Here is a 14,092-nt window from a genome sequence, read left to right as displayed (position 1 = left end):
TTTAATATTCTTTCCAAATTTATTGAAATTTTTAAAATTTCGGAAAAAAATTAAAAATGAATTTTTAAATTTTGAAGAATTTTTCAAAACTAAAGAAATTTCTTAATAAAAATATTTAAAACTTTTAGAAATTAAAAAAAATAAATTTGAAATAAATTTTAAAATTTGGATTAGGTATATATTTTTTAAATAAATTTCTATTTTAAAACAAAAAATTTTTAATTTTCTTTTAAATTTTTAATTTCGTTAAAAAAACTAAAGAAAATATACAAAGAACTTAAAGAAATCAAATTAATTAAAAAAACTTAATTCTAAAATATAAAGCAAAAATTAAATATTCTTTTAAAACTTAAAAAAATACACAAATGTGTTATCAATAAAATATTTTATTTAAAAACAATTATTTACCTTAATGGACTTTAATCGGCGCACAACAAAATTGTTGATTTTATTAGACCAACTTTTACATTTCATGAGGAGGCCTTTTTTGTTCAAATATGAAGAAGATGATAAATGATGAAAATTTTAAGAAAATACGAAAAAAAAGTCGTTGTTTGGATGAGCGGAGGAAACAGGAAATATTCCAGTTACACACATACACACCAGAGACACAGTTAAATAAATTAAAAAAAATTAAACAAGCTGCTTGGTAATCCTTGCTTTTCTCAGCTCGTTGTTTTGTTGTTGTTGTTGTTTATATTAATTTCAATTTCACAATATTTCACAAAGAGTAATACTTTGTTTTCAAATATTAAAAATATTTGCTAATTTTGTAGTTGTTGTTGTTTTAGCTGTTTGTTTATGTTTTGAAACACAGCAAATTGTTGTTGTTGCTGTTGTTCTTATTCTCTGTTAATATTAATCAAGCACAGAATTTTGTTGTTATAGGTAATTTGTTTTTTTTTTTTTTTGTAAAAATTAAGGTTCTTTAACCTTTTCACACACAAATTTTTGTTGTTGTTTAGTTGTAAAAAAAATTTTGTTTAAAAAAACAAAAAACTTTAATCAATGTTTAATTGTTTTTTTCAAAGCCATTATTAATGGCTTTTATTTAGTTGTTTTTTTTATTTACAAAAAGTTGTTTTTTTATAAACAATTTTATATAAATTTTGTTTAGCTTATTTTTTTAAACTGCATTTGTGCGTTAAACATTTTTTGTTATTTTTTTTTTTCTTAAATACAATTTATTTTTCACTTCAATGCAATATATTTTTTTCAATATTTATTTACTTATTATTATTGCCCGTTTACAACGTCTGAAGCGCACCAAGTTTAAAAATAAACTGTCATTTTCAAAATATTAAAAACACACAAGAAGTGGCTGCGTTGTGCTTGTTTGCGTTGTTGTTTTTTTTTTGCTTTAGCAAACGAACACACGAACGAACAATAAAGCGAAACGAAATGCTTACAAAGAGCAATAAATTCCACTCACTCATTTCAATAGAAAATATAACAACAACAAAATACCCCTACTCTCTTTTTTTAAACAAATGTTTCATTGCTCACTATGTTCCCTTGTTATTAAAAACAAGAACAATACCGAAAAAAACTGCAACACCAATAAAACAAAAAACAACAACACACACATACATTTATCTACAAAAACAAAAGGGCGCGTAAAACCCAAAAAAAGAAAAAAAATACAGAACTTACACACCAACACTTTTATACTCGCGTATGCAGAACATAAACATATCTGTGAAAAATAAAAAATTCTGTATTTCATCTTTTTACTACGTTTTGTTTACATTTCATTTTTAAGGTGCTTGCACTCTCTGTCTAACTATTTCTATCTCTCTTTCTCTCTCTCTCTCTCTTTCACTTACACTCCTTTTCTAATACTGTTACATTTAAATGTTCAGCGAAAAAAGTAAAGTTTACCTTTTCACTGAACGAAATTAAAACAAGTGCATAATTTTCCCCTTTCAAAGAGATTTGTATTTTTTATGTTGTTTCTAAAAGAGAGTTAAATAGTTCATCGTTTTATTATTGTTTTGTTGCTGTTATTGTTGTTGTTTTTTTTCATATTGCTAACGGCACTAATATTTTTCATTATTTGTTTTGCTGGTTTATTTGTTTACATTTTATGTGTGTGGTTATTATTTTGCATGGAATTTTAATTGTAGTGTATTTTTGTTGTTGTTGTTACTTGTTTTTATTATCAGAAAATTTTGGTAGAATAAAAAAACAGCGAATTCCTATCAAAAAAACAACTTGAAATTTAAAAAAAAAAAATTTCTTAAGAAAATTTCTCGTTGCATTTTTTGCATTGAACTGGACAAAAATATTAAAATGCTGAAAATTGTTTTTGCATTTGCATTTCAGAAACTTTTTCAGAAAGCATTTTCGTTTTTATGTAATATTTTTGAAAATTTCCTTAAACAGTTGTGAAAATTACTTTCTATAGAAAACTTTGTGTATTAGAGTTTTCTCTATAGAAATGCGTGTATAACAGTTTTCTCTATAAAAATGTGTATAACAGTTTTCTCTGCAGAAATGTGTTTATAAAAGTTTTCTCTGTAGAAATTTGAGCTTATGTATAATAAATTCATACATACACACATACATAAACCTAAAGAAAATTTGAAGTATAACAGTTCTAGTTGTCTTTTTATAAAACTTAGTGCATAACAGCTATGCCCAAAGAAAATTAAGTGCATGACAGTTTCCCTACCTAAAACAGATTTGTATAACAGGTGCATAACAATTCCTCTCTCTACTTAAATACTGATCCTACGTTTGCCTTTGAAAACTTAGCGTATAACACTTAACCCACTGTGCAATGATCATGACCCCTTTCCCTTTGTTTGTCACTTCTTCCTAGAATTATTTTTATCATTATCTTTCTATCTACAACTATTTTATTTATTAAGTTTATTTGTTTTCATTTATTGTCACAAACAACAAATCTCAAACGCATGACTAATTTCTAATTAATAATAATTACATAGTTAATTTTAAAAAATTTTATTTATTAAGCCTCTGCAAAAAAAAAAACCCTTCAGTCACCATGAATCACAAATTAAACACAAATGTATTTTAAAACTCTGCAATCAGTGAAATGAAAACGGATCATCATCACAAAAAACACAAAAACAGTTGTTGAGTTCATTTTTAAAATGTAAACAAAACAAAGTCCACTATTCATTTGTTACACAAAAATTTCATTCCAGTTGTGTTGTTTTGATGTTGTCTGGCATTCTGTTTTGTTGACATCTTATATTCGTAAATATGTATGCATGTATATGAGTGTGTGGTGTTCAACTATACTAGTTGTTGTTGTTTTCTCTGTTTCTTTATGTTATGTATTTCTTTTAAACGGAAGTTTTATTATTGTTTTTTTTTCTTTTTGTTATCTTTTATGTTTCTCTATTATTGATTCATTTTCATTTTTATTTATTTTTCTTGTGGCGCTTCATTTTTCTTGCATCTTTTTCCCATTATGACCCCCTCTCCTTACACTTTCAACACTTTGTAAAACATTAAACAACAATAACAACAACATATAAGCAGTATTTTTCATGTGGAGCATACATATTAAAAACATAAACATTGAGTGGAAGAAAAAGCAATCAAAGTAAAATAACAACAACAAGCTCTTTTGTTTTTATGTGGGTTTCCCTCCAAATTAGTTAAAGTGAGTGTGAGTCTGAGTGTCTGTCTGTCTGTTTGTGTGCTGTTGTTATTGTTTTATGTTTTTGTTAGAAAGTGTTGGCATTAAAAAATAAATCATTATTACAAATAAAAAAACATTAATGCAACAGAATTACTACATAAATAAAATAAAAACAATATAAATAACAAAAAGAAAATCATTAAAATGAATTGCTATTGTTGTTGTTGTTGAGGTTCGTTCGTATTGTTTAGCATAATAAAGTGTATTTATTGTCTGCCATAAATAGCTGCATATTAAATTTAATAGATTTTTGTTGTTGTTGTTTGTTCCACAGCTTAACTCAGGAGGATTTTGTTGCTGCCGCAGCCTTTTAAACTATTTGTTTATTTATTTTCTTTCTGAATGTGTTAAGTACGTGATTAATTTATAAAAAATTCAATTTAATTAAATGATCAAATATCGTCACATTCATAAAATTTATTGGAAAAAACATTTGGTGTAATTTACCTATTGGTGTTCGGAAAAAAAGTCCCCGTTTTTATATTGTTTTTGGTGAGTACCTACTTCTACTTTTACCCATTAATGTAAATGTTAATTAGATATCACTCCTTGACAAAAACCCTATCAGCCAAAATCCGAACAATATTAAAATCAAACAAGTAAGAGTTCTATATTCGGCTGTGCCGAATCATATATACCCTTCACCATGATGTGTTAAAAAACAGTCAGTACGAATTTGATTACAAAAAATCAAAATATGTATACCAATTGCAAAACGGTAATCCAAAAAGTCGGATTTTTACTCATATCTGCGTTATTTATGGGCCGATTGGGCTGAATTTACATAGCGTTCTATTCTATTGTATTTCCGATAGATTTATTGAAAATTCGGTTCTCGCAGATATCTGAGGTCTTCTGAAAACTGATTTCAACATACACACAGATAGACAGATGGACATGGCTAAATCGACTATAAGGATCCAGAATATATATACTTTATAGGGTCCGGAAAATTATATTATAGAAATTACAAACGGAATGACAAACTTATATATACCCTTCTAACGTAACCCCGGGGCATGTTACCTTGGTAATGCCTCCACCTTGGTGTTATTGCAATCTCGGGGAATAAAAGGGGTTGCCAATACCTCTAGTCTGGCCGGGACTAAAAAATTGATTACATTCTACTGTCTGGCTTAGTCCATAGATTGAAAAGAAGCCAAACCAATGAACCGCATAATCTGGTACTACGGTTGGACAGTTGCCCGCAGGACTATGTCCTGGCTGGTCAGTTTGTTGTGGTTCCTTTGGGATCCACGTAGTGGTTGTGGTTTAAACCCAAATTCGCGGGAGGAGTAAGCTAAAGACTGATGTAAGTTAATGTCAATATTTCGGGATAAGTTCGGTGCTGTTGCCGAAAAAACAGATATCCCACAGAGGAGTGACCGTGGGACTAAGCGTTGGAAATGAGCTGGTATTAATTGTATATGGTACGGGATGAATGTACGGGGTACGGCGGGCCTTACTCAACCATCTACCTATAATAAATGTTTCGTATATTTTTCTGTTATGGATGTGTCGTATTAATGAGATGTGTGCTGGGTTGTACGATGATGGATGAAATGTGTTCAGAGTATACTCCGTGTGCCTGTGAGTAAGAGCAAAATCCTTGGCTTATTTGATGGATTCTTACTTCGGTCCACCGGTTACGCCTCCAAGTGCTGTTGCCGAATCAACAGAGGCCATCCAATGGTCAATGATTAGATAGCTCAAATACTTCAGCAAAGTGCTTGTACATGGATCAATCCAATCCATGTACAAAACTTGCCACCTGAATTCTTCATTGAAGGATTCAGGGGCGATGGCAGAGCATTGTTCAAATCTACCCAGTAGATGAAAAAGACCACTGTAGGGTAGGGCATCATGCCATGTACTAACGTAAAGCACTCGACATTCATACCCTTCTCACGAAAGTGAAGTTATAAAAAACCAACAAGGATGGGTACCAGTGTTTTTATACATAGGATGAATAAATTCCAACTAAAAGTTGTAGGTATTTGATGATTCTATTGAACGGAATAAACTTGTTGTTTTACCATAAACTACAACATTTTACTTATCTTATCAGAAAAAAACCGCCCTTAGTCTGTACAAATCGACACTATTTATACAATAATTCCTCCTATATGTTCCCCAAAACATCTGCGTAATGCATTTTATAAAATTTCTATATTTAATTTTTTAAATTCTACTTCTAATTTGTTAATAAATATGCATTTTTTTCTAAAAATTCCACGAATTCAATCTTATCAGTTCTAAATGTTTTCATTCATATTCCACTTTTCATGTTTTCAGTTTCAATTCATATGTACAAGTTGTGTTCAATTTTGTTCAATTCAAATTCATTCATAAAAAAAAACAACACAAATATTGAACATTCAATTGCGTCGTCTTCTTGATAAAGTTTAATGTTTTATTAATTACTCAATAATGTGTACTTTGTTGTTGTTGTTATTATTGTCATTTATTGTTAATTTTCATTCATAAATTGCATTCATTCATTTAAAGTGATTTTGTTACTTTAGTTTATTTCATTTATTTTTTGATTAATTTTCAAAAAAAAAAAAAACGGAAACATGTTAATTGACTGAAAACAACTGTATGTTGATGATTGAGAGTGTGTTTTCAGAGTAAAAATAATGTTAAACAATTGTATGAAACATTCTATGTGAAAGGTGAAAATAATCATCATTATAATAACAATTATAACACAGAATGCAATAATTTGTAAAATAATTGAAAAATAATTTGAATTGTTTTGTTGTTGTTTTGAAACAAATTGATTTTTAAAACTCTGCAGTGGGGAACAAAAGTAAACAGTAACTAACTAACTAACTAACTAACTAACTAACTAACTAACCCTGACCCTTTCCTCTAAATCAGATTCTTAAATTTTTCCATCGTATATGTGAGATATTGTGTCTAGAAGTCTGAAATAAATGTTATAACAACTCGACGAAATAATGAAAAAGTACCAAAAAATCACCTTTTATGAGTTTCCACTTAATCCAGGTTCTACATAATAAAATTCATATTTCTAGGTTCAAAATTATAGAAATTTCAAAAAGTACCTTTTTAGAACGAAAAAGTACTAAAAATCCCTTTTTATGTTTCCTCGCTTAATCCGGACTCTACAAACTTAATTTCAGGTTTCTAGGTTCAATATTATGGAAAATTCAAAAAATACATTTTGTAGAACGAAAAAGTACCAAAAAAAGTCTTCCTTTATAGGTTCTTACCCAGTCAAGGCCCTACATGTTAATTTCATGTTTCTAGGTTTAATATTATAGAAAATTCAAAAAGTACCGTTTGTAGAACGAAAAAGTACTTAAAAGTCCCTTTTTGTAGGTTCTTACCTAGTCAAGGCTCTACAGGCTAAATTTCATGTTTCTATGTTCAATATTATAGAAAATTCAAAAACTACCTCTTGTAGAAGAAGAAAGTACCAAAAAGTCCCCTTTAATGTGTTCTAGCCTAATCCGAACTCTATAAACTTAATTTCATGTTTCTATGTTCAATATTATAGAAAATTCAAAAAGTACCTTTTGTAGAAGAAAAATGTACCAAAAAGTCTCCTTTTAATGTGTTCTCGCATAATCCAGGCTACATACATACTTAATTTCATGTTTCTAGCCAATAAAAACGTAACGTGATGTTAATTCTTTGATTTTTAATTAGCGTTCTATTCGATCGTATTTCCAATAGAATTAACGAAAATTCGGATCACTCTGATATCTGGGGTCTTTTGAAAACTGATTTCAACATACACACAGACATCCTCGGGGACATGTTACCGTGGTGAAGCCTCCACCTTGGTGTTATTGCAATCTCGGGGGGCCAATACCTCAATACCACTAAAAAATTGGTTACAGTCTTTTTTTTTTGGCTTAGTCCTTGCATGGATTAGAAGAGGTCAGACCACAGCACCGCATAATCTGGTACTATGGGTGGCCAGTTGACCTGGCTAGTCAGTTGGTTGAGGTTCCTTTGGGATCCACGTAGTGGCTGTGGTTTAAACCCAAATTCGCGGGGAGAGTAAGTGGCGGTTAAAAGACTGATGTTAGGTAAAGTCAATATTTCGGGATAAGTTCGGTGCTGTTGCCGAAACAACAGATACCCCACAGAGAGTGACTAAGCGTTGGAAATGAGTTGGTATTAATTATATATGGTACGGGATGAATGTAAGGCACGGCGGACCTTACCCCACTCGTCTATCTATAATGAATGTGTCGTATGTTTTTCTCTTATGAATGTGTCGTATTAATGAGATGTGTGCTGGGTTGAATGATGATGGATAAAAGGTATCATATACATATGATACCATTGAATTTTCCTTCCTTGTCCAGATATGTTCAGAGTATACTCTGTTCATATCAGAATTACCACAGTGTGTCCCTGTGAGTAAGAACAATGTCTTTGGCTTATTTGATGGATCCTCGAGTATTTCAGCAAAGTATTTGTGCATGGACCGGTCAAAGCCAATGTACAATAATTGGCCACCTGAATTCTTTATTGAAGAATAAAGGGGCGATGGTAGACCTTTCTCAAGTCTACTCAGTGGATGTAAAAGACCAACGTGAGATAAGGCCGTCAGGGCACGTACTCACGTTAAAACTCTGGACATTCATACACACAGACAGACAGACAGACAGACAGACAGACGGACTAAATCGACTCCGCTATCTATAAGAATCCAGAATTTGCATACTTTATAGGGTTAGAAAATTATATTATAGAAATTATCCTAATATACCCTTCTCACAAAAGTGAAGGGCAGAAAAATCATGAATATACCAAAGTTATCATGACGTCAAAATGGGTCAAAAATGGCGTTTCCTCAACACGATATCTCAAATTCCTTATGTGATGGAAATAATTTGTAGACAGTCTAACTTGTTCTTAGAGTTTAGACCCCTTTTCTGAAATTATTTCCCTGTTATTTTTAAGTTTTAAATTCGTTTCAATCAAATAATTTATTTCAATTTTCTACAAGCTACCAGATGCCAAGCGCCAGAGTTTATTGTAACATTAAACATTGTGCAAAACTCACCGTAAAATTACAAATTATTTTTCCAAATTTCTATGTATATTTAGTTAATTAAAAGTTAATATTTAAAATGAAATTCCCAGTATCTAGATATCAATTTGAAATTAAATAATTTAGCACAGTCATAATACGGTTGAAAACTTTAACATTTTAAAGACAAAATTCATTATCTTAAATAACAAATAAAATACCAAATTTCATAGTCACAGAGGTTATTTTGTTTTAAAATTAGTATAACATTATTAATTAAATTGTTTACACTATTAATCAAAGAAAAAAACAAAAAACAAAAATAAAAACATTTCATTTAATTTGCTAATTAACACTAGTAAATAAAAAGTAAAACAAAAATCGTATTTAGATGATAAATCTAAAATTAGTAAATATATTTTGAAACTTTAAAATACAAACTTTCTAAAATATTCAGACTGAAAACGATTCTATCATAATGTATAAATAAAATTTAAAAAATTTCAAATGAAACTAGACTAAAATATTTCAATAATTAAGAGCAATTTGCTTAAAACCTAGGAAAAAGGTAAGATTGCGCGATAAAATTTCAAAAAGTAAACATAACCTTATTTGCTTTTGTCTAAAAAAAAAATAAATAAAAAATATGTAGATCCGCTTAAATATTTATTTGCTTTAACAAAGTCATCAAATCCGTTTTATTTTTAAAACATAAATTCCTTAACATCGTTTGTCTTTAAAATTTGTCAACACATGTGTATAACGTTTATTTTTTCTTTCTTTTTCATCTTTCAACTAATTGACGTTATAAGTATGTTTGTGCTAAACAAAAAAACAAATTAGTTTAACCAGTTAAAAATAGTTGTCCGTCTTAATTAATATACAACAAGTATCATAAAAACATCAATAACGCAATAAATTTAGATTTTATACAATATGCATAGTCATGCTAATTAAAGTAATATTTTAAAGTTAAAAACAAATACACTTTAAGAAATATTGATATTTTGTTTTAGGTTTCAGATAAACAGCTGTTAAACTATTATAAATTTTCAAAGTTAAACGTTTGTTTAAACTTTTTATGTGAAAAAAGTGTTTTGTTTTAATAAAACTTATTCTTTGTTAATTTAACCTTTGACCTTAAGTTAATTTTGACAAAAATATTCTTACTTCGTCCTTTCTCTACGGCCCTAAAGTTTCATTAAAATCCAATAACAAATTTGTTACAATATATAGCTTTTTGATAAAAGAATCCAAAATATAATGAAATTGACCTTTGACCTTGTATTTAATATGCTGAGACTTTGCACGATTTTATGATATTTTAAATTTTATATAATTCCTCGAAGTTTAATTAAGATAAATAAAAATGTGTTACAACTAATTTCTTAAATTTCTAAAAAGAATTAAATATTTAAAAATTTGACCTTTGACCTTAAAATGCTTATAGTTCAGATTTGTTAGATTTCGTTGTTTTTATGAATTTGAAGTATTTCCTAAAATGTGGTCTACAACGTATTATAATTTGCTGTCTTTTACAAATTAATACAACTATTTTAAAACTTGACCTTTGACCTTCTGGTTTAGGTTTAACAAAATATTTAGAAATTTAAATATTTTCTACAATGTTTTTTTTTTTAATAAATATATTTATTATAAAAAGCATTAAATGTTTTAAAAATTGATCTTTGACCCTATAGAGTAAGAGGTCAAACTTGCTGTGTTTTTTAAATATTTGAAATTTTCAATATTTTCCCGAATTTTATTTTTTTTAAATTTAATAATAAAACTATTTTAAAACTTGACCCTTGACCTTATAGCTTATGCTTTTTTTATATAAATGATAAAAAGTTTTTAAAATTGGCCTTTGACCTTATAGATTACTAGGTCAAACTTGCTTTGTTTTGTTAACATTTGAAATTTTAAATATATTTCCCGAAATGTTAACAAAATCTTTTTGTAAATTTAACAAAAGCATATTTCGAAACTTGACCTTTGACCTTTGACCTTTTAGAGTTCATTTAAAAATTAAATATTAAATTTTTTTTTTATTTTTTCAAAAATATCCAAATTTGTCCTTAGATCTTGTAGAGACAAATATTGACCTTGTTTGCAATTATAATGATTTCGAAACTTGACTTTTGACCTTTTGGATTTAATTTTAAATAATTTGAAAATTAAGTATTTTTAAAAAAAATTCAAAACTTTTCAAATGTGTCTTTTGGTCTTAGAGATAAATAGATAGTTCTTTTAAATTTGGAAGACTTCCCAGAAGTCTAAACAACATATTTTTTTTAATATTCCAACATGACCTCTGACCTTATTTTAAAATATTTAAAAACATGTTATTGCTTTTTAAGGGTCACATAAAAGAGAATGTGATGTCTGTACTTTTTAATAATTTCCATGGAGCACTAATGATCCCAAAATTTAAAAGCTTTTACTCCGTGTAAATCCCTAACTCTAAACTATACAAAAAAGTAACAATATTTACATACAACTTCGATTTTTTTCTTCCTCTTAATTTTGAAATAAATTTCTTATTGACGGTCGGACAGCTTGTCTCTGAGGCAAAAGAAATAAAAAAATCAGGCTCCAATATGTCTCGGTTTACTTTTCGGCAAATGAAACAGAAAAAAAATGTCTTCAGCAACAACAAAAAAATATTATTATTAAATTATTCAAATTTCAAGTTAAAACCAAAAAACTAGTTAATTTAGTCAATAAAATTTGTGTTAAAGCTTAAAAATAATATTTATTTTGCTTTTTTTCGCCTATAAAGCAAAATTATACAAAAAAAAAAGAAATAAATATTTATAAAGTTTTAAAATAGAAAAAGAAAAAATTCAAAGAAATCCAAAAATAAAAAATATATATATTTTTTACTTTCAAATAAATAATAAAGCCAAACAAACTTTTATACAAATAAATTGAAAAAAAAGAAATACATAACTTGTTTTTTCTTTATTTAATAAGTTTTTCAAATAAAATTTTTTTGTTTAAAATAAAAGAAAAAACCTAATTAGTACTCGTTCAACCTGTTGTTGTTGAGGTGGCTGACTGGCTGGTTGGTCAAATCAAATAAAATAAATAAATAAATGATTATATTCAAAAATCATTAAACAAATAAAAATTCAATAGAATAGAGTGAAGCGAAAAAAAACACAAATTAAATTTAACTTAAAATAGATAAAGATTTTATTTTAATGAATTAATATTGAAATTAATCCTAATGTTTTTAATACCGAATCATTGAGTGTGAAATAAAATTTGCACATCAAAGAAAATTCTATACTATTGTGTTGGATAGAACAATATGGAACTTAAGCAAAGAATATGTTCTATTCTTTATAGTGGAATTTTGCTTAAAAATACCAAAATTTTATTAAAATATTAAAAGACATCGTGTTTCGGTGTTGACCTTTCTATGTTCTTTTTTCAAGAATTTTTTATGCATTCTTAAGTTCAAAGTACTAGACTATCGCCTGAACTATCTACTTAACTGCACTTCAAACTACAGGTTAAATTATATAGAACAAAATGTAATCTGGATTCTGGATTACATTACATTCTGTGATATGGAGTATACTATAGGCGGGACTATGTACAAAGGCAATACTTTAATCATGTGTATTTGTATAACTATAGAATAAACTACAGTCTGAACTGTAGATTATGCTATAGTCTTGACGAAAAATTAAATTCTGGTCTGGACTATCGACTAGACTATTGTTTGGAATACAGACTAGATTGGATTATGGAGAAGACTATTGCCTCGACTATGGAGTATAGAGCAGATCAGTTAGGTTGCTGGTTAGTTGTCTGGGTGGTTAGTTAGTAACCTATTTCGCTGGTTGACTAGTTACTTACTTAGTTAGTTCGTTAGTTAGTTAGGTAGTAAGTTAGTTAGTTAGTTAATTTGTTAGATGGTTAGTTAGTAAGTTAGTTCGTTAGTTAGCAAGTTAGTTAGTTAGTTAGTTAGTTAGTTAGTTAGTAAGTTATTTAGTTAGTTAGTTAGTTACTTAGTTAGGTAGGTAGGTAGTTAGTTGGTTAGTTCGTTAGTTAGTAAGTTAGTTAGTTAGTTAGTTAGTTAGTTAGTTACTTAGTTAGTTAGTTAGTTAGTTAGTTAGTTAGTTAGTTAGTTAGTTAGTTAGCAAGTTAGTTAGTTAGTTACTTAGTTAGTTAGTTAACAAATCATGCTGTTTTTGATACAATTTAGTACAAGCACCATATAAAGTACTTTTTCTTTTTTATGAGGAAAGCACTTTTTAAACAAATCGCTTTTGATTTCAATTTTAGATTAATATAATAAAATAACATTTCTAGCACAACAAAACACTACTTATGCGTATACGCATTTTTTAATACAAACATCAATCATACGTCACCTTACATTATTGTTTAACTTCTACACTAGAAACTACATTGAATAATTCTAAAAAAAGTATTTAAATCTTACTTGTAAATCCATTACACTGTGTTGTTATTAATTAAACAACTATAAACTTTTTAATATTTTTTTTTTGCAAATAATTTAAATTTTGTTTATATAAATGTTATCACTACTTTGTTTTATTTTTCACAGCTGTTACAAATACAATTGACCTTTTAAGCAAAGATCTCGTAATACAAAAAAATATATATTAACAAATATTATTCAGTGCAAACAAAACAAACAATTAAATATTTAAAAACACTCGTTTGTTTGTTTATTTTTATTGTTAAATTAATTGTTTATAATTTTTAGTTTGTTTATGAAATGTTTTTTTTGTTTTAGTTTTGTGTGTTTTTCTTTTCGGTTTGTTTATTGTTAATATTATTACAAGTAATTATTTTGTTTAAATAGTTCACTTTTTTTCTAGTTTTAATAATTTTCAAGTTCAAGAGCTTCAACATACAACTGACGAACGACTGAAACGTTTTGTCGTGGTTTATACAACTTAAATATATTGAATAAGATTGGAAAAAAATTGCAAATAAAGAAAAAACAAACAAATGCAAACCTAACAAAAAAAAAGTACACTAACAACAACAACAACAACAACAACAGGAAAAATAATACGACACACTTACGTTACAAAGTATACTTGTTGTTGTTAAATACTTGTACTTTTTTCCATGGTGGGAAAATGTAAACTAGGGAACGAAATAAGCCACCCAAATATCACCCCTCTGAAATAGAAAGTTCTTTTGTTTGTGCAATTTTTATGTCTATACTATTTCTACTTTTTCCTCATAATTTTTCCTCTCATCTCAACAATATGTTTATGTAGGCTGCAATACAACAACAATTATTGTTGTTGTATTTCTCTTGTATTTGTTGTTGTCGTTGTTTGGTTGTAAACGTGAGTTATTGTTTAAAAAATGCAACAACAATAAGAACATTTGCAATGACTATA

At 27.8% G+C, this 14,092-nt stretch overlaps 1 protein-coding gene and 1 long non-coding RNA gene across 2 annotated transcripts in view; both read right to left on the bottom strand.

The window, feature by feature from the left end:
* LOC111687838 (3-phosphoinositide-dependent protein kinase 1) overlaps window positions 1-1,053 on the bottom strand; it is a 37,689-nt gene extending 36,636 nt beyond the window's left edge. Inside the window, exon 1 of the mRNA XM_046953305.1 lies at window positions 409-1,053. Within this exon, the coding sequence (XP_046809261.1) occupies window positions 409-474 (66 nt within the window). The 5' untranslated portion in view covers window positions 475-1,053. The remainder of the gene's footprint in view (window positions 1-408) is intronic.
* Window positions 1,054-1,117: 64 nt separating this feature from the next.
* Window positions 1,118-13,377, bottom strand: LOC124420384. Its single transcript, XR_006941162.1, has 2 exons — window positions 13,153-13,377; window positions 1,118-1,283 (listed from the first exon to the last, which is right to left on the bottom strand). It is a non-coding gene; the product is annotated as an uncharacterized LOC124420384 (long non-coding RNA).
* Window positions 13,378-14,092: the final 715 nt, after the last annotated feature.

The sequence above is a fragment of the Lucilia cuprina genome, chromosome 5 (genome assembly GCF_022045245.1).
Source record: "Lucilia cuprina isolate Lc7/37 chromosome 5, ASM2204524v1, whole genome shotgun sequence".
NCBI lineage: Eukaryota > Metazoa > Arthropoda > Insecta > Diptera > Calliphoridae > Lucilia > Lucilia cuprina.
The sequence above is the reverse complement of the archived record's forward strand: the minus strand, read 5'-3'. Positions and strand labels throughout refer to the sequence as shown.